This window comes from Bombina bombina, chromosome 1, assembly GCF_027579735.1.
Source record: "Bombina bombina isolate aBomBom1 chromosome 1, aBomBom1.pri, whole genome shotgun sequence".
NCBI lineage: Eukaryota > Metazoa > Chordata > Amphibia > Anura > Bombinatoridae > Bombina > Bombina bombina.
The window spans coordinates 1,119,457,383-1,119,480,429 of record NC_069499.1 but is presented as its reverse complement, the minus strand read 5'-3'; the positions used below and the strand labels follow the sequence as shown (position 1 = coordinate 1,119,480,429).

Sequence of the window (23,047 nt, the reverse complement as noted above, 5' to 3'; positions counted from 1 at the left end):
CCAGGCCAGCCATCTCACCGGCAGATTACAGACTGTGTCACTGACTCACTATATACAGTACTGGTGGGTTAAACAATGTCACTATATACAGTAATAGGGTGTCAGACCATCTCACAGACTGTGGGCACAGGGTACCTCCTCTTGCAGGCATGTAATTTGATTTACATTTTTTTCTGTGTTAAATGTTAAAAAATAATAATAAAAAAAATATATATATGGGAGCCAACAGCCGAGGAGAGAGGTCGCATATGCCCTGTGCTCCTGCTATAGATGATAGATGAAGCACTAAAAATAAACCTAATTTACCACTTTTGGTGTATATCCTTGCTAATATTGGATAGGAAAGAGGATGGCACAGACTTTGATCTATCTTTTGGGATCATGTAGCCCGTACAACCTACATGAGGAGACACTGATGTCTGAGGCCTAAGCGATCTCCATGTGCGTAGGAGCTGGTGGTTAGCTGTGTTTCTGAGGGCGCTACACTTTGCTGTCTTATCAGTGACTTACAGAGTTAATACGGCTCAAGCCAATAAAGGGACCTAACTTCCACACCTTATCAGCCGCTTCTCTGTCTCCATCAGGCTGGACCGGCTCTCTGTAGCAGCATGGAGGTTACTCATGAGGCAGTATACTCGACTAACATCTCGAGGCTGGTCATATCTATGCTGAACGATCTGACTAATCGCCTAGACCAGCACCATGTAAGCTGTGTAGCCGCTGTTCAGACCGCAGTAAGTGCACCCTCCCTCCCATCAGCCGACCTCTACTGCCCTAATGGCTCGCCGGAGGCTACGTGGAACACGCAACTTCAGCATGAAGAACTCGAGCTATATGAGATTTCAGGTGAGAATCGGTGGGCAGAGGAAGAGGCCCAACTTACCGCACGAGTTGTAAACCCCCCGGCAGAGCCAGAGATTGAGCTTCAGGGACCGGCAGCGTCACAAGCTTTCGGGAAGACAGCTGATCTAAATTGGAAGCCGCCATCGACGAGCCGCACACACTGTCTCCCGCACATGAAACTGCGTGGACACAGTGGTTATTCTCCTGGGTCTGAGTGGTCTGGATGGAGGCAGCATTCCCAGAAACTAACATTGACTGTATCTGTCCCGCCGATGGTGGAGCCATATGTGGGGAATGACATGCCGATCTACACAGAACTTGCTAGATGGCTGGGAAGCCCTTTTGATCCAGGTGGTGGGGTTTGCCTTGGCTCTCACTGTTTGCCCATATGAAGCGTATAAGGGACGCTAACATAGTGTCACTGACTGGTGTCTCACATATTTGACAGGAACAATAGTATTATGGCGACCAGATTATGTTATCATACATACGTAAACTTCCCTGTTGGTCATTAACCTGATGCATGTTCGCCTAATTTGTTTATATCACCTGCCTATTCTGGTTAGATTAAAGGCACATCAAAATGAAAGTTTAGTTAACTATTATATATGTATATATGCCTAGTGTTATAATTTCCCTTGCCGTGGGACATAGGGCCCGTGTCCACGTGGCGGGGTTATTTTGTATAAGAAGGTGGATATGTTTAAACTGGTTTGCAGCTTGTGTTATTTCACTTTAGTTGTGCTATATTACAGGAGGCCCTTGTACAGTACATGCATACAGCTCATTAGACATGATGTTTATTACATTCTGTTCATGCTGCCTGACTGTGGAAGTGTCTCTAACGCTTAGATTAATAAAACGGCTAATAGCTTTCCTGATATGTGAGCTTATACTATTCAATGTCTGATTGAGATCTATAATCGTTCTGTTTCCACTCAATACTGACATTGCCTCTGCGTTCCTTATAAATAATATTATCGCTCTGTATTCACTTATTATGTTATACTAACTCAAAGTAACTTATCTATATAGCTATTCATATGACACAAAGTGCATAATGCTAGACAACCTGTACTTGGCTTACATGCCTGTACTAGTACGCATATGTTTCGTCGACTCAGAACTCATATGCCCTCATCACTCAGTATTCATTTTTTAGCTATGTTCCCTTATCACTCACACCGTTAAGCTTCTGCACGTAAGAATATTAATACCCACAGTGATATAACTCTTACATTGCCACCATATGTAGTTACAATCAGGCCATTTACCTACCATTATTTGCTCCTGCTATATATATATATATATATATATATATATATATATGTTGTGAAAAGAGATCAGCAGCATTGATATGATTGCTTATGGATATAATATGTATTCTCTGTATACCTTGTTAACGTTTTTACATTATGTGCTTTATCTTCATCTCACTCAGGTGAGACAACTTTAATTTTCAACAGGGGGTTGCTAATACAATACTTTAATATAAATATCACTATGAGCTTAAGTTTATACAAAGCTCTCGTACGATGAGCCAAGGTATTTCCATAATTTGGTTCCCGCCCATCCATACTGTGCCCATTTTATCTGTGAGGGTAGGGATATAAGTAATGTATATTACATGGGTAAATGAACATTATCCTCTCCATGGTTGTATAGAGACAGGCCATATTATTTCTTGATAGTCATGTTATTTCTATTCATCATCTACATCGGACCCCTCTCCTCCCTTTCCCGCCGGCATCTATTACCGGCGGGTCATACCCCTACTCCTTTTACCTACATTGCCTATAGTTGGCATCTCCCCAGGAGAGGGGCTCATGTAACAGATCTCTATTCCCCATATAGACCTCTCCCTCTCCCAAATAGAAACCACTACTCACCTAGCCGTACTAATGTTACAGCCATTTTGCAACTACTATTCACTTAGAAGCTAGTATGATGCTCACCTTATCCCATATTCTCTATATCAACATAAATTATGGATCTCCCTCAGTAGTATAATTCCTGATCTCCCCAGCCATCAGCTAGCATGTATAGTAATAACCCCCTGACTGCATATTTTCTTTAATGTGCCCTTGTACTCCCAGATGCCTAATAACACTTGTGCTATGTTGACTCTTTGATCCACTCCTAATTCCTCAGTAACTATCTTAGAGATCCCATTGCATCTTCCCTGTCGTCTTTTCACATAGCTCCGCCCCTCCGCATCTCCCATATATTTAGCTACAGTCCATCCTTATTTTAGGTGGACAAACAAGCGGTATTTATCCGCTATTGATATTGTACTGTTATAAGTTGCTCTTATCCTTCTGTCTACAGAGAAAATGAGGCAACTTGCCCTCCAATTACGTGCATTTAGTAGGAGCAACTTGTTGTGACACCCTATAATTTGTACATTTCCAGATAATTAAGACATCCATTTTATAATTAATATACCATTCTATAAGAATTATAAGATTTTCAGGCTGTTTAAATTATATCACTTGGTTATGATTTTATAGGAAACAAAAGGAAAAAAGAGGTAATACTTGATTATATGTATTTGAATTTGTATTCGCATACAATGCCTTTCATTTTCATTATGTTCTTTTGGTGAGATACATGTATGATATCTGAATTAAGATTTCTTTATTCTTTTATATGAAAAGGTTTCATTGTTCAATGGATAAACAATGTCTTGTATGCAAAATTTACCAAAGTAATGCAAAAGGTATATTCTGTGTATGTTCTTTCTTTGTCTTGTATTTCCTCAATAAAAATCTTTGATTCTAAAAAAATAATAATAATATATGTATCAAATTCACCTTTTTCTTTTTTTTTTGGGGGGGGGGGGCTTCTTAGATTCTTGCACCTGGGCCCTGTGGTTTCTAGTTACGCCTCTGTGTGCAATGTTGAACTTTCTAATTTTCTTCTATTATCCCATTTTCTTTGTTCACTTGGTATCTTTTGTTGAGAAGCAGGGATGTAAGCTCAGGAGCATGCATGTGCCTGGGCCTAGAGTACTATATGGCAGAAGTTTGTTATCCATTTCCAAGAGTACTAGAGCACTAGATGGCAGCACTAATTACTACCATGTAATGCTCCAGACACCTACCTAGGTCTCTCTTCAGCAAAAGAATAACATTGTAAAAAAAGTAATTCTGATAATAGAAGTAAACTGGAAACTTTTTGAAAATTGTATGCGCTGTGGGTTTCATATCCCTTTAATCGAACACTAATGCACTTTCCCATACAAGTTATAAGCATTTTAGCCAATCAGTGCTGACTCCTAGGTAATTCCAAGTGCATGAGCACAAAGTTATCTATATGGCACACATAAACGAACACCCTCTAATTGTAAAAAATATGAAAAAGGCATTCAGATAAGAGGCTGCCTTCAAGGGCTAAGAAATTTGTATATGAGCCTCCTAGGTTTAGCTTTCAACTAAGAATACTAAGAGAACAAATCAAAATTGATGATAAAAGTAAATTGTAAAGTTGTTTAAAATTACATGCACCATCTGAATCATGAAAGTTTATTTTTGTCCCTTTAATGTCCCTTTATTTTTTTCTGTTCACACCATTACACAGTCTCAAATGAACCAGTTCCCAGAATGATCACAGATAAGATACCATTGCCCTGATTAACCTCAGATACCACTGCCTCAGACTCAACTCAAATGACATTGCCCCAGACTAACCTCAGATACCATTACTCCAGACTAACCTCACAGACCAATCTCAGATACTATTGTCACAGACTAACCTCAGATACTGTTTCCCCAAGCTAAATTCCGATACCATTGTCCTAGACCTAGACTAACCTCATATCCCATTGTCACAGACTAACTTCAGATATAATTTTCCAAGACTAACCTCATATACAAAGTCACAGACTAACTTCAGATACCATTGGCCATACAAACCTCAGATATCATTGTCCCAGACTAACTTCAGATACTATTGCCCCAAAATAACTTTGGATACCATTGCCCCATACTAACCTCAGATACTATTGCCCCAGATTAACCTTAGATATCATAGTCCCAGATTAACCCTTTTCTGAGATTAACCTCATATACAATTGTCATAGACTAACTTCAGATACTATTGGGCAAACTAACCTCAGATATCATTGTCCCAGACTAACTTCAGATACCATTGCCCTAGACTAACTTCAGATACCATTTTCCCAAACTAACAGATACTATTATTCAAGACTAACCTCAGATACTATTGCCCTAGACTAACCTCAGATACTATTGCCCTGGTCTGATCTAAAATACCATTGTTCTCAGACTGACCTCATATACCATTGCCCCAGAATAACTTAAAATACAATTTCCACTAATTAACATCAGACACTATTGCGCCAGACTAACTTCAAATAGCATTGCCCCAGACTTGCCTCACGTATTACTGCTTCAGACTGACTTCAGGCATTGCCCCAGACTAACCTCAGATGTCATTGTACCAGACTAACCTCAGATACTATTGTCCCAGACTAACCTCAGATATTATTGTCCCAGACTAACCTCATATAACGTGACCTTAGACTAACCTCATATAACATTGCCTTAGATTAACCTCAGATACCATTGTCCCAAACTAACCTTAGATTTTATAGCCACAGACTAACCTCATATACTATTGTCCCAGAATATCCTCATATAGCATTTTTTAGATTAACCTCAGATACCATTGTCTCAGACTAACTTTGGATGCCATTGACCCAGGCTAACTTCAAATACCATTGTCCTAGACTAGCCTCAGATATTATTTTCACAGTCTAACTTCAGATACCATTCACCAGACTAAACTCAGGTATCATTCTCCCAGACTAACTTTATATACCATTGCCGCAGACTGACCTCATACACTATTGCCCCAGACTAGCATCAGATACTGACCGTAAATACAATTGCCTTGACTAACCTCATATTCCATTGTCCATGGCTAACCACATATACCATTACCTCAGACTAACCTCAGATACCAATATCTCAAACTAACCTCAGATACCAATATCTCAAACTAACCTCAGATACCAATATCTCAGACAAACCTCAGATACCAATATCTCAGACAAACCTCAGATACCATTACCCGGATTAACCTCAGATACCAATATCTAATACTAACCTCAGATACTATTACCCTGACTAACCTCAGATACCAATATCTCAGACTAACCTCAGATACCAATATCTCAGACTAACCTCAGATACCATCACCCTGACTAACCTCAGATACCAATATCTCAGACTAACCTCAGATACTATTACCCTTACTAACCTCAGATACCAATATCTCAGACTAACCTCAGATATCATTACCCTGACTAACCTCAGGTACCATTATCTCAGACTAACCTCAGATACCATTACCACAGACTAACCTCAGATACCATTATCTCAGACTAACCTCAGATACCAATATCTCAAAATAACCTCAAATACAAATATTTCAGAACCTCAGATACCAATATCTCAAACTAATCTCAGCTACCATTACCCTGACTAACCTCAGATAACAATATTTCAGACTAACCTCAGATACCAATATCTCAGACTAACCTCAGATACCATTACCCTGACTAACCTCAGATACCATTATCTCAGACTAACCTCAGACACCATTACCTCAGTCTAACCTCAGATACCATTACCTCAGACTAACCTCAGATACCAATATCTCAGACTAACCTTGGATACCATTACCTCAAACGAACCTCAGATACCAATATCTCAGATTAATCTCAGATACCAATATCTGAGACTAACCTCAGATACCAATATCTCAGACTAATCTCAGATACCATTATCTCAGACTAACCTCAAATACCATTACCCTGACTATCCTCAGATACCATTATCTCAGACTAAACTTAAAATATTATTGCCCCAGACTAACCTTTAGAAACTATAGCCCTCAACAAATTTCAGATACCATTGCCCTGCGTAATCTCAGTGATCATTGCACCAAACTAACCTTAGATCACTTCCTCAATTAAGCAGAAATCCATTGCTAACACTCCTGTATCCACAAATTTGCCCAATCCAATACCAACCCTGTACTTTTACCAAAGCAAACATATATGCCCTGATCCATCGGAGCAAACACATACAGAGAAGTGCTCTACCAGGAATGAACAACAGCTCAGTTGCTTGTTCTATGGTGAATTACTACATAGAAGCAGCCTCTTTTAGCCCAACTGTGCTTTTAACACTTTCCTGAAGTATATAATAGCAAGGTCACTTCAGCCCCAAAATACCAGGCAATCCCCCTCTGAACAAAAAACATGACAACCCCATACGATCATTTGACCTTCTTTGGACCTCATCAGTGAGGTCAAGCCATTTTCCTTTAAGCACATTGGGCTATTAGTCCACGTATGATCCATCAGAGCTCCTTCCTAAGTCAAGGAGTAATGGGCAATGCAACTCACTATAAGGCAGTTTCACTTGTTAAAGGGACAGTAAAGTCAAAACTAAACTTTCATGATTCAGATAGGGCATGCAATTTTAAACAACTTTCAAATTTACTTTTATCATCAAATTTGCTTTGTTCCCTTGGTGGTATTTTTGAAAAGCTAAACCTAGCAAGGCTCAAACTGATTTCTAAACAGTTGAAAACCGCCTCCTAGCTCAGAGCATTTTGAAAGTTTTTCACAGTTAGACTGTGCTAGTTCACATGTGTCATATAGATAACATTGTGCTCACTCCCGTGAAGTTATTTAGGAGTCTTCACTGATTGACTACACTGCATGTCTGTCAAAGGCACTTAGATAAGGAGGCTGTCTGCATTCTGCAAAGGCTTAGATACAAGGTAATCACATAGGTAAAAAGTATATTAATATAACTGTGTTGGTTATGCAAAAACGGGGAATGGGTAATAAAGGGATTATCTATCTTTTTAAATAAGAAAAATGTTGGTGTCGACTGTCTCTTTAAATAACAGGGTCACTTACTTACCAGAAAGCAATGGTACTTACCAGAAAGCAATGTCACCAGTCATGAAAATTTTTTTTTGATTTTATATAGAGTAGCCTCACTCAACAGAAAGCAGTGGCACTCACTTGGGAACAGCAGCACTCACTAGAGAGCAGTCTTTCAAAACAGAGAGAACAGTCACTCAGAAGAGAGTAGGGTTAGTAGTTGAGAATAGAAGCAGGATATAGCTAAGAGTGTTATTGACTAGAGTACAGTGTTACCCTTGTATGAATGTATCACTCAAGAGAGGGCAATTTGCTCACAACAGAGCAGTATAACTCAATAGGCAGCATTGTAACTAATCAGCAGTGTGTCTCTAATTAGACAGGCATGTTACTAAGCAGAAAAACATATAATTGGAGGGCCAAGCCGTACAGTATAACACAGTTTTGCACATCTCAGGTCAGTATAGCTATTATCGTTTTTATTGTGATTTTAATGTAGTGTTGTGAAAACAACTTTACAGTTAAAAAATAGCCATTTGAGTGCTAGTCAGTAATGTGTATGTGTACAAATGAACACATTTTGCTTTCCAAAACACGTAATTAATTGATTACATTTCAATGATAATTTAGGGGACATGAAACAAAAAATGTCTTTCATGAGTTAGACAGAATATGTGATTATAAACAAATGTCCAATTTACTTCTAGTATTTAATTCGTTCTCTTGGCATCCTTAGCTGCAAAGCATACTGGGAGCTAACGCTGATTGGTGGCTGTACATAATCGCCTCTTTACATTGGTTCATGTGTTCAGCTAGCTCCCAGTAATGCATAGTTGTTCCTTCAACAAATTATACCAAGAGAATAAAGCAATTTTGATACTATAAGTAAATTTGGAATTTGTTTAAATCTCATTCTCTATCTGAATCATGAAAGAAAAAAAATTGTTTTTCATGTCCCTTTAAATACTTTTTAACACCAATTATTAACGTGCAGTTATATCTATTGCTTTAAGTAGCCTCATACATTCTACTCATGTGCAGTTCACTAATATGTAACTCAGTAATGAGATAAATATCTGACACCTGTTAGTAGCTTTAATCTTTTTCTAATTATTGAGAGAAAAGTACGTGCAGATAGTATGACGCTTTCATCAGTAAGCACATTATTAACTTTTTTCTATAGTAACATTACATTTTATAGAGCAAATCTTGTGTGAGAAACAAAATATGATGAATTATATCGTAAAAGAACATTCTAATGCAAACGCTTATGCTCTAAACATACAAAGGACCGTGTTCTGCTCAGGAACCATGTTGTTTATTGCTCCTACACAAGACTTTACCAAATATTTTAACCCCTTTGCAGAAGATATTAAACACATAGGACCACGTTACAAGTAGTGTGTCAAAATGCAGTATGGAGCATTAATAATACTTATGAAAAACCAATAATACTTTCATATTGGAGCTGAAATAAAAAGTATTTGGTTCATTTTCTTCTTTTTTTTTTTTTTTTTTGTGCATCAATAATGTAGCCACCAGTCAGCAGGTGCTATCCAGGGTTCTAAAGCAAAAAGGGGCCGAAGCTTTCATTCCTGCTTTTTCAAATAAAGATACAAAGAGAATTAAGAAAAATTGATAGTAAAAGTAAATTAACTGTAAAGTGGGCTTTATTAAAAGAAGATGAGATGTTACATTGGTGCACTCTGATGTCAAATATATACGGTATATAATGTGACAAGCCAATTATATAATAACAACAGAAGTATTTTTTGTGATGGTGTAGGTTTCAAGGGATCTCAACTAAAATGTTTGATCTAGAAAATGTTTTATTTTCTTATGCAAAATTACAGTGACAGCAGGTTGGCATTTGTTGCAAATATACTTTAATGTTTCCTATAACTTTGGGTTAGTTTTATCATTGATTGAATTGCCCGATCGGTTGCAGCCTCACTCATTTGAGCCTGCAACTGATATTTATGAAGCAACAGTTTCAACTGTTGCTTCATAAATGCTCTCTGCCAACTTAGAATTGGCAGATGGAAATCACCCCGGATTCATTTGACCGAGGTGATGACAAGCCCTACTCTTGCACAACTGGTTAAATATGGGGAACAAATGTGCCCCACAATTTGCAATCAGACAGCTTGTGAACACTGCCCGTTCGCAAATTTAAAAAATAAAGCCCTTTGTGGCAATAGGTTGAGTTTTTCAATGTCCCATAGCGAGGAACAGCTTTGGATACTTCATCAACTCACAGCTCAGTTTTCTAATAGAATTTAGAGAACAGTGATGTACTGTGACCTGCAAGCTGATTTTTTTCTGAGCCAGCAAATTCTTATTAATCTACCTCAAAGTAGGGTGAGTCCTTTTACCATAGACAAATTCATAGTGATTAGGTTTCATAACACTTTGTACTTAACGTACACCCTTCCAGTTTGTTTTTTTGTGAGTATATAAACTTCAGATTTTATGTACTTTATTACATTAAAGGGACCGTTTGCTGCAATTGTTGTTCAATAGCCGCCACAATTTCCCTTATTTGGAGAAGCCAATCCATGCTTCTAACAAGCCTAGCTATCATCATAATTTTAGTATAGAATATATGATTTTACAGTAATTCTCAGTTAAAGACACTTTGGGGCAGATATGTAGCAGTGTTAGCCTTGAAAGTCAGTACGGTACATTTCAATTACTGAAAATTAGAAAATGCATAAATTACATGGCAAGGGGGGGGTAAATAATGAAAATAAGTTAAAGGGACATTGTACACTAGCTTTTTCTTTGCATAAATGTTTTGTAGATTATCCATTTATATAGGCCATACAGTTTTTTTGTAAAAATGTATAGTTTTGCTTATTTTTAAATAACATTGTGCTGATTTTCAGACTCCTAACCAAGCCCCAAAGTTTTAGATGTATACTGATGTCTACAGACTCCAGCTTGATCCTGTTTGTGTAAAGTGACTTTTCAAACGCACGGGGGGGGGGGTCTGTTCGCTTTGCTTTCCAGCCCATTTCAGTGCATGTCCCAGTTTAATCTTTATCAACAGTGCTAAATTGGGAGCTTATACGTACGTTTTAAAAAGATATTATACTGGATTTTTATATCAGTATCTGTGCATATTCTTCTTTAAAGTAGTGTCTATTACATGCAGTTATATGAAAATTGGTGTATACTGTCCCTTTATTAATAAGTTAAAATTGCAAATTTGTTTCATTACACATAACTAAACATTTCATATAACAATTTTAAATTGTTTGAAGTCCCTTTTATGAGAGTATTAATTGTATTATTATAGGTGCCTGTATCTTTGTTTTTCCTATAAACATAGCATTTAGGGAAATATTTTATATCCTTTTTAATTTTATTACCCTGTATATATCTACATATAGAGGCCTATTTATCAAGCCATCAACTATGCTGCATTCGCTGGCACCAATACGCTCGCCTAACATCACCTAACATTGCGGCCGCAGACCTGAATACGATCTCCATATTTATAAAAAAAAGTCGTCAAAAAGCCACGCACCAAGTATGGAGCGATGAGCAGCGGACTGTTGTTAACTAGCAGTCATCGATCTTGCTGCTATTCGGCTTTTTACCAAGTTTATTTATGTCCTGTCACTAAACACTGCCACTATACTAAAATGTTTAACCCCTATCCAGCCGCTCCCAGACCCCACCGTCACTAAATAAATGTATTAACCCCTAAATCCCTGGCCTCCCACATCACTACCACTAACTAAACCTATTAACCCCTAAACCGACAGCCCCACACATCGCCATAAACTAAATTAAGCTACTAACCCCTAAACCTAACTTTACATTAAAATTACCTCATCCCTATCTTATAATAAATTAAAACTTACCTGTAGAATTAAAATAAACTATATTAAAATATTAATTAACCTACCCTAACTATTATACTAAAATTACATTAAACTATATTAAACTATTAATTAACCTACCCTAACTATTATACTAAAATTACATTAAACTACCAATTAAATTAACTATGTTACATATAAAAAAAAACACGGATGTCTTGAAGATGGATCTGCTCCGCGCCACATGGATGAAGATAGAAGATGCCGTCTGGATGAGGAATTCATCCAGACGGCATCTGGATGAGGAATTCAGCCCGCTTGGATGAAGACTTCTGCCGGCTTCGATGAGGACTTCGGCTGCTTGGATGAGGATGGATGTTCGGTCTTCGAAAACTGTAAGTGGATCGTCGGGGTTAGTGATAGGTTTTTTTAAGGGTTTATTGGGTGGGTTTTATTTTTAGGTTAGGGACTTTGGGCAGTAAAAGAGCTAAATGTCCTTTTAAGGGCAATGCCCATACAAATGCCCTTTTCAGGGCAATGGGGAGCTTAGGTTTTTTAGACAGGGTTTTTATTTGGAGGGTTTTGGTTGTGTGGGTGGTGGGTTTTACTGTTGGTGGGGTGTTTGTATTTTTTTTTCAGGTAATAGAGCTGATTTATTTGGGGCAATGCCCCGCAAAAGGCCATTGGTAGTTTATTGTAGGCTGGGGGGGGGTTATTTTGGGGGGCTTTTTTATTTTTATAGCGCTATTAGATTAGGTGTAATTCGTTTTTATTTTTGATACTGTTTTGTTTCTTTTGTAACTTAGTGTTTTATTTTTTGTAACTTAGCGTTTATTTTTTTTTGTAATTTAGTAATTTTTAATAGTATATTTAAATAATTTGAGTAGGGTTAGTTTTTTTTATATGTAATATAGTTAATTTAATTGTTAGTTTAATGTAATTTTAGTATAATAGTTAGGGTAGGTTAATTAATAGTTAAATATAGTTTATTTAATTCTACAGGTAAGTTTTAATTTATAAGATAGGGAGGAGGTAATTTTAATGTAAAGTTAGCAGGTTGTTAGGGTTAGGGGTTAATAGCTTAATTTAGTGAATGGCGATGTGGGGGGCTGGCGGTTTAGGGGTTAATAATTTTATTACAGTTGCGGCGGGGTCCGGGACCGGCAGGATAGGGGTTAATAAATTTTATTTAGCTTGCGGCGAAGTCGGGGCGGCAGATTAAGGGTGTTTAGACTCGGGGCTTATGTTAGGGTGTTAGGTGTAAACGTAATTTGTTTTCTACCATAGAAATCAATGGGATATCTGGCAGCATCGAACATAAGCTTTCTCTGCTTTCAGACTCCCATTGATTCCTATGGCATCCGCGTCCTCCAGGGTGGCGGATTGAAAACCAGGTTGGGCCGGAATAGTGGTGAGCGTACCTGTTAGAAATTTGTTAACTTGCAAAAGGTGTCAGATAGTGCCGAATTTGTATTCTGAACATCTGTAATGATGTAAGCATCGATCTGTGTCGGATTGAGACCGGCGGATCGTATGTTACGTCACAAATGTCAACTTTTGCTGGTCTGTAGGCTTTGATAACTAGGTTGAATCAAGCTCGCCACAATTACACTGCGGAATTCCGGCGTATTTGCGGTTGCCGGCTTGATAAATAGGCCTCATGGTGTTATTAGTGGTTGATTTCAGATAAGGGTCCTCTGCTTAGTTTGTCTTTTATACTTGGGTGTCACGGTGGCTTCATCCATTTTGAGGTTGACTTACTCATGTAATAGGCTCTTTATTATAGTATTTGCAAAATGATATTTTAGTGAAATGCCATTGTGTTCCCCATATTAATCCAGCTGCTCTGTGTACAGGTGCTGAGCTCGTGTGCAGAGCATTGGCCAGTGCACAGTTAAGCTATGTACAGCCCGCAGGGTGTCTGCAGCCTTAGGAATCTGCTAATGAGATTACAGATCTGAAAGGAAAACCAAACAGAGATTTTCTTGTCTTTCTCCAACTGACACAACTTCTCCTGTGGCCTCCATCGTTACAGTTCCTCTGTCTCTCCTACGGCTTTAATCTTTCCTTTTTCACCTTCTTATACAGTGCATATCTAAGAATACCCTATAATTTGGCTGCAGTTAGCTTCTGCTGTATACAGTAAGCCATGCATGGTCTATTTGATCTGCCCAAGCATATTTTACAATTTATTTTTGTACACAATTGTTTGTTTACCGTTTACACCACTTCTATGCATGTGCAGCATTTTTACTTATTCCTCACATGCACATCCTATGTACTTTACCCTTTGTATCCTCTTCCTATTTTTATCTTTCTATTTATCATTCTGTTCTTTTCTTTCTCTCGTACACACTCTCTTTATATTTCCTTTTCTCTTTTCCACTCATGTACTCATCTCCCTCTCTATTTCGTCCTTCTGGCCTCCAGACTTGCTATTCTATATTCCCACACTCTCTCTCAGCAAACACCCAGGGATTTTTATACAAAAATGTCTTGGGCTAGATTACAAGTGGAGCGCCAAATTAATTTGCACATTTGCGGGCGCACAATAATTAACCAGCCATTACAAGTGGCTGGTTATTACAGTGAGCTTGCGGTAGCAAATTGGCAATCAGGAAATTAATCAGGAATCCGATTTCTGGTTAATTTTCTAAAAGTGCCACAAATGCTCTCAAAATAGAGGGCATTATAGTTTTTAATTAAAAAAGTAGCATTTTTTTAAATTAAAAACAACTGCACTAGGCAGTTTTTGGGGTCTAAAGTTGGTGGGAGTGGGGTGTTAGAAAAAAACGGCACTGAAAGGTGCCTTTACATTGCGGTCTATAGGAACTGTGTGTTCCCTGTAAATATATATGTATATGACTATATACATATATATTTATGTGTTAATATGTGTATATAATCATATACATATATATTTATGTGTTAATATGTGTATATAATCATATACATATATATTTATGTGCTAATATGTGTAAATAATCATATACATATATATTTATGTGCTAATATGTGTATATAATCATATACATATATATTTATGTGCTAATATGTGTATATAATCATATACATATATATTTACGTGCTAATATGTGTATATAATCATATACATATATATTTATGTGCTAATATGTGTATATAATCATATACATATATATTTATGTGCTGATATGTGTATATAATCATATACATATATATTTATGTGTTAATATGTGTATATAATCATATACATATATATTTATGTGCTAATATGTGTATATAATCATATACATATATATTTATGTGCTAATATGTGTATATAATCATATACATATATATTTATGTGCTGATATGTGTATATAATCATATACATATATATTTATGTGTTAATATGTGTATATAATCATATACATATATATTTATGTGCTAATATGTGTATATAATCATATACATATATATTTATGTGCTAATATGTGTATATAATCATATACATATATATTTATGTGCTAATATGTGTATATAATCATATACATATATATTTATGTGTTAATATGTGTATATAATCATATACATATATATTTATGTGCTAATATGTGTATATAATCATATACATATATATTTATGTGCTGATATGTGTATATAATCATATACATATATATTTATGTGCTAATATGTGTATATAATCATATACATATATATTTATGTGCTAATATGTGTATATAATCATATATATTTAAAAACATTCTGCCATCGCTGCACTACTTACCCCTTTGCTGCGCAAAGTTCTGATGCCCTCTCTGATGGTATTAGAACGAGGCTCCCATTGGAGCCTATGGAAGCGTGCTCTCATGAGGGCAATGCTTCCCAGCAATGCGAACGCGAGCTCACGATCACATTGCTGTTAACTTGTAATACCAGTGCACATTAGCTTGTGCTGGTATTACAAAGTGGAGCGCTAATATTGCTTTCATGAAAGCAAAATATAGCGCTCCACTTGTAATCTGGCCCTTAGTTATGTGTAATGACTCAACTTTTTAATATACTTTCATTGTTTATGATGCCCCTTTTTCATGTAATTTAGCTCTTTATACTAACAATATGACAGTGGCTAGCCTTGTTGTCTGAAAACTCAATCCTGGATTGGCTCCTCCAGATAAGGCAAGTGGTGGGTGGAGCTTGACTATTGAAAAACATTTTTGGCAAACATCATTGTTTTAATAATGTTTAGCCTTGGCTGCTATTTTATTTCAGGGGTCAGTAACCTATGGTATGTGTGCTGAGTGTGGCACTCTGATACATTTTTAATGGCATTTGGAGCAGTGCACAAGGACTGACAAGGCATTAAGTTCTATTCTTGTCCCATTTCTGCCATGTAGGGGGAAGCCAGACCTAGAGTTACTCTCCTTTTTACTCACCCCATGCAGGCACCAAGCACAGTACTTGCTGGGGAACACATAACAACAAACTGCAACTGGGAGGCTTGGTGGAAATTTACGGTTAGGGGCTGAGAGAGGAACTTTTAAGGGACACAGTCTAGTCAAAATTAAACTTTCATTATTCAGATAGAACATGCAATTTTAAACAACTTTCCAATTTACTTTTATCATCAAATTTTCTTTGTTCTCTTGGTATTCTTTGTTGAAAGCTAAACCTAGGTAAGCTTATATGCTAATTTCTAAGACCTTGAAGGCCGCCTCTTATCTCAATGCATTTTGACATTTTACACAGCTAGACAGTGATAGTTCAGGTGTGTCATATAGATAACATTGTGCTCACTCCCGTATAGTTATTTATGAGTCTGCACTGATTGGCTAAAATGCAAGTCTGTCAAAAGAACTGAGATGAGGGGGCAGTCTGCAGAGACTTAGATACAAGGTAATCACAGAGGTTAAAAAGTATATTAACATAACCGTGTTATGCAAAACTGGGGAATGAGTAATAAAGGGATTATCCATCTTGTTAAAAAAATAACAATTCTGGAGTAGACTGTCCCTTTAAGACATGAGGACTGAAATGGTTATAGGGTGACAGAGTATATGTTGCTCACAAAATGGCTGCAGAGCCAGGAGTCCAATCTAATGTTCAGTCTTTATATTGTTATTATTATTATATTTGTTTATTTTCAAATGTATTGCAAAAGATATAGCTGGCACATATTGTCTCATGAAAACATTACTTTGGCACAGCGTTCATAAAAGGTTGCCAGCCCCTGTGTTATTCTATAGCAAGAAAATAGAAATATTAGTTATTTATTGAAACTTTAATAACAAATAAAGAGCTCTTTTAAACGTGTTTTCTTATAATTATATTTTTTTAAAAATCAGCTGTTTGTTAACACCTGAAGATGGTATCAATGCATTTAAAGGGACATTCCGGTCAAAATTTAATTGCACATAGATTAATTACATCTTTGAATAGAAACATATTTGCAATATACATGTATTGGCAAAAATGCTTCTAGTAAAAGTTAGCACTGTTTTAGTCTTAGAATTTTTCTCTGCACGTGCATGTGAAGCATAGCTAGATACTGTCCCTGCACCCACATTTTAAATAGTGCAGCTGCTCGGATCATCAGTGGGGCTTTTATGTCAACAATTAACAAATTGAGTCATTACCAGATGGTAAAAGCACCTTAGGCTCTTTGAGCAAGTGCTGTGTTTAAAACGCTGGTGCACGTTGCATACTTAAATACACTTTTAAAACAGCTATAGCTTTTATTAGAAGCATTTTTGCTAATACATGTATATGACAAAAATACTTCTAATCAATATTGAAATGCTCCCACGTGGTTTCCAATTTTGGCTGGAATGTCCCTTTAAGTTAGATTGAACCTCAGTTTCTGAACCTAAAGGCACAATACGTGTCCTGTGGTGTTTTCAGGATAAAGAATAGTCATAGCTATAAAATAAAAAAATAATAATAATACTTGGTTATTTTTGACGGACAAAAATATTGTATTTGTTATACAATGTTGCAAACACTGTTGCCATAGAGTACTAAAGACACATGCACACTCCTGAGTTCTTATGAGCCTACCTAGTTTTACTCTTCAATAAAAGATACCAAGAGAACAAAGCAAATTTCACTACAGAAGTAAAATGGAAAGTTGTTTAAAATTGCATGCACAATCTGAATCATGAAAGTTTAATTTTGACTTTACTGTCCCTTTAATTGGGGCCTTTATTGGTTTGACAACACCTTTTACGTATGTGTTATTTTTTGGTATTGCCCATTTGTTGACCTTGTTGTTTAGGAGGACTGAAGAACTCTAAATTAATTATGTTACCCTCTCACTCCAGCATATCTAAGTGAGCAGAGTATTGTTGCCCTGAGTTCTTTAAGGGAACATTGTGCTGTAAATAGTTTTTCCTTTGAGTGTATTAATGGTTTACAAATAACTTCTTTTCATTTGTTTGCCATTTGAAATGCAGATTTTCCCTGTTGAAACCACCACCTAAACGGAAAATGTCAGTACTGTAACATTGGCTATAAAAAGCTATGTACACAAGATACTTCAGCAGAAATCAACCTACCAGTGTGTGTGCGAGAGCCCAGCCCATATTAAAGAGTGGCCCTGCAGCATATGCAGGGTCACGATATGCATGCAATTGAAAGCATTGCCTGTTATGCTGTTTTACAGATTTAGGGCCAGATTACAAGTGGAGCGTAAAATATCGCTTTTGCTAATGGGATATTTGCGCTCCACTTTGTAAAACCAGCGCACACAAATGTGAACAGAACCTAAACGAAGCGAAGGGCACAGAACATAAGTGCAGCGAAGGGGGTAATTAGCGCAGTGATGGCAGCAATATTTAATATATATGTATATGCTTATATACATATATATATTTATGTGCTAATATGTGTATATACACATATTAACACATAAATATATATGTATATAAGCATATAAATATATATTTACTGGGAACACACAGTTCCCATAGACCGCTAACACCCCACTCCCGCTAACTTTACCCCCAAAATACTGCTAAGTGCAGTTATTTTATTAAAAAATGAAAATGTTATATTTTTTATTTTTTAATAAAATACACTACACTGTATTTTGAGGGCATTTGGAGCACATTTATAAAATTAACCAGAGATCTGATAAGCGTTAATTACTACTGTAAGCTCGTAGTAGCAATAACCAGCCACTTGTAATGCCCATTTGTGGGTGCATAATAAATTAGCGCTCCACTTGTAATCTAATCCTTAATCTCGCATTACAAATTAAATAAAGAATTTGTAGAAATGTAGATCACCTTATAGTCACCTCAAAATGTAAACAGTTTAGAACCTTAATTAAATGACCTTCCAATCCATCTCAGTATCTGCAACAGATATAGAGGCAACAGCTGAGTCATATTTGTCATCCTTGCTGAGTTCTAAAGATTATGATGAAAGAGTTGAGATTAGTGACGGTAGGTTAGTGGAACTGTGGGTAACTGGAGTCAACCCAGAAAGCATATCTCCTGTTAGAGTACCTAGAACTGAGACTTCAGTAAAATCTAACAGTGCTTTTAGCCTAACAATTCTTGTGTTTTTTAGGCACACTTTAACTGGACAATTTAGTGTGTGAAATTTAGTGAATAGCATAACATAGGAGCAGTGGTTAGAATGCACTCTTGCCTAGAATGCACTTCGGCCTAGAATGTACTCTTGCCTAGAATGCACTCCTGCATAGAATGCACTCTCACCTAGAATGCACTCCCGCCTAGAATGCACTCTCGCCTAGAATTCACTCCTGCCTAGAATGCACTCCAGTCTAGAATGCCCTCCCGCCTAGAATGCACTCCCGCCTAGAATGCACTCCCGCCTAGAATGCACTCTTGCCTAGAATGCACTCCCACCTAGAATGCACTCTCGCCTAGAATGCTCTACTGCCTGGAATGCTCTACTGCCTAGAATGCACTCTCACCTAGAATACACTCCTGCCTAGAATGCACTCCCACCTAGCAGGCACTCCTGCCTAGAATACACTCTTGCCTAGAATGCACTCCCACCTAGAATGCACTCTTGCCTAGAATGCACTTCCACCTAGAATGCACTCCCACCTAGAATGCACTCTCGCCTAGAATGCACTCCTGCCTAGAATGCACTCCTGCCTAGAATGCACTCCCACCTAGAATGCACTCCCACCTAGAATGCACTCTTGCCTAGAATGCACTTCCACCTAGAATGCACTCCCACCTAGAATGCACTCTCGCCTAGAATGCACTCCTGCCTAGAATGCACTCTTGCCTAGAATGCACTCTAGCCTAGAATGCACTCCCACCTAGAATGCACTCCTGCCTAGAATGCACTCCTGCCTAGAATGCACTCTTGCCTATAATGCACTCCCACCTAGAATGCACTCTCGCCTAGAATGCACTCCTGTCTAGAATGCACTACTGCCTAGAATGCACTCTTGCCTAGAATACATTCCTGCCTAGAATGCACTTCTGCCTAGAATACACTCTTGCCAAATGGTCTTTTTCGCTCTTTCCTTCCATCTCTTTCTTAAACACACTAGGATTTAACTGTAATGCCTCAATTTCACACACACCATTTTACGTCCTAATCTCTTACCCCATCACATACACTTTCTGCTACTTGCTCTCTCTCATTTGCATTTTTCAGGTTCTCATACACACTTTATTTTCTCTATATACTGTACTCTTTCTTTTTCTATTTGCTCACTTGTTACTCTCCCCTCTCACTTTCATAAGCTACACACTCTTTTTACCATCGCCTCTCTCATAAGCACTCTCTGTTCCTGTCTCACACACACACATTCATTATACTTCTTTTTCCTTCTGTTCATCTCTCCCGTCACAAGCATCTTTTATTTCTCTTTTTCTCTCTTCCTTCAAACTCACTCATTTTCTTCTTTTTCACACAGCTAATTGACTTCTTTCTCAGACCTCTCTCTTACTCAACATTGCACTATTTTCTTGCTTCTGACTGTCCCTCTCCCCTCTCACTTTCAGTACCAGATCCCTCCTGGTATAGATTCACTATCAGGTCTCCAGTACCTATGTTATATTATTGCACTAATTCACAAACATTCATATCCCTCTCCATTGTTAAACAAAAATGCTGCATAAAATGACATAGTAAATGGAGAGATTGGTGATATTGGAGAAGCTGAAAAGGGTTTTTAATGAATCTACACCACTTTAGTTTAATGAAATAGCTCACTAGCAGAGCTAGTAGGGACACGTACAGTAACTCATTTCAAGAATAACAATATGTATAAGGATATCCTGAACTGTGTATGTACACTGGTGAATGGGGAAATGCTATTGGTTGTTACCCAAGTCTCTCATATAATGTGCCCCACTGAACACACTCACACCCTCTCTTTTTTTCTGTCCCTCAATATTAAAGGGATACTGAACTCAATTTTTTTTTTCTTTCATGATTCAGATGGAGCAGGCAATTTTATGCAAATTTCTAATTTACTCCTATTATCAATTTTTCTTCTCTAAACACAAATGATCAAATCACATCCTCTCCATGCAGTATCCAATTACAGACCATCAATGCCCTCCATGTGCATTTATAAGTCCGAGCTACTCACATGTCAGTATGAGATCTCTCCCAAAAATGCTTAATTACTAGTCTGGAGCATGAAATTGATCTGTTCTGTTATTTGTGCCCACCTCATGCGGGTGATACAAAGAACTAGCCTAATTAACAAACGTGAGCTCTGGAAAACAGGAGGGTATCTGATCGTTAGAAAACTCTGTACAGGAGATGATGTCATCTGTAATGTTTGTAAAAGTTTAGGGATTAACAGCTATACAGGGAAATAAGAGACTTGTGAGGTTTGGAAAGTTCAGTACAAATAAAACAAACCTGTTTGGTTTAAAAGAAAAATCTATACAGCCAAAGAGACCTGTGAAGTTCGGAAAACTCAACACAGGGGAGGAAGAGACACCTGATTATTGGAAGCTCTGTTTAATATATATATATATATATATATATATATATATATATATATATATATATATATATATATATTAATATATAAAAGTGACTTTTTCAGTGTTCCACTCACACAGCACAACATGTGAGATTTGAAAGATTCTCTGATTCAGACAGCAAAAAAAAAAAAAAGAAAAGAAGAAAAGTGAATTTCTTGTTCACCTTGCTATAGGTGAGACAGGAGTGTGATGGCTTTGGAAATGTCTATACAGGAATACAACAAACCTGTGACGTTTAGACACTCAGCAAGTATGACTTTTATATGTATTTCTGAACAGGATTGCTGTTTATTAAGATAACATCTGCTTTGCTTATCATCTCTAAAAAGATTTCACATTAATATAAAACATATGCTTCATTTCTCAATCAACCTGACATGTAAAATAATCTGTCCTGCAGCTTCATTTATTTTGTATGCAACTGGGGGGATCACCAGTAAAACATACATTTACTTGAAGAGCTGATACACTTTACCTTAAAAGCTTGTTCACTGGGCTGGCAGTGATACGTTACATACCATGCAGTAGGCTTTTTAGTAAGGGTATTCTTTGTATTTATACTGCAGAGTGCTTCATATACACATATATATTTGTGCAGCTCCTGGAAAATACTCACCATCTCCACTGCCCGAGGGTCCAGCTGGGAAAGGGGAGTAGACACTGAGAACTGAATCTTCTTTCTTCCTTTAGATTCCATTTCTTTAGTGTCTGTTAGCCAAAGCTTATTCCTTGTGTGACCTCAATGCTGTTTCTTCAAATCTCTCTGTATATTTCACACTCTATCTTGTTGTTTTGCTTTCTTAAGTTTCAACTGCACTTGGCTTCTCTTTTCCACCTCGTTCTCCTCTCTCTGTCTCTCCAACTCTCTTTCACTTCTCTCTTCCCATCTACCTTTTTACTCTCCCTTCTTATGACTACATAACCTTGGGACCTCCCTCTTATCGTCGCCTGTCTCTCACAGTCAATCACAGTCTCCCTATTTTATCTTTCTCTGTCTTTACTCTCTTCATATATTAATCTTGTCTCTTTCTTTCTCTCTTTTCTTTCTTTCTCTTTTTTCTTTCCTTCTCTCTCTCTCTTTTCTTTATTTCTCTTTTTTCTTTCCTTCTCTCTCTCTTTTCTTTATTTCTCTTTTTTTCTTTCCTTTTCTCTCTCTTTTCTTTATTTCTCTTTTTTCTTTCCTTCTCTCTCAACTATACTACTACTTTTATCCCAGATTTTTGTCTTTTAATGTGTGTCTCTGTTACCTCTCCCCCCCTCTCTTTTGTTCCTTGCCTCACATACAGTGTGGGTGCCAGAGACCTGTGACTTTGGCAAACAGCAGGTCTCAGCTGTGTATTTACGTAAAAGAAGGGGAAGAGAATAGTTTAACAGGAGGCAGAGCTGAGTGTGAGTGTGTATACGAGAGAAGGCAGAAGTCAAGTTTGAATGTCAAGGGCAACATGTGTAGAGAGTTGCAAGAGAAAGAGTCTGTACAAAATACAATGTGAAGTGTA

The 23,047-nt window shown here is 37.2% G+C and overlaps 1 protein-coding gene across 1 annotated transcript in view; it reads right to left on the bottom strand.

The window, feature by feature from the left end:
* Positions 1-22,832, bottom strand: part of PPP1R1B (protein phosphatase 1 regulatory inhibitor subunit 1B) — a 97,471-nt gene extending 74,639 nt beyond the window's left edge. The window contains exon 1 of the mRNA XM_053698005.1: positions 22,168-22,832. Within this exon, the coding sequence (XP_053553980.1) occupies positions 22,168-22,248 (81 nt within the window). The 5' untranslated portion in view covers positions 22,249-22,832. The remainder of the gene's footprint in view (positions 1-22,167) is intronic.
* Between the last annotated feature and the right edge of the window lie 215 nt (positions 22,833-23,047).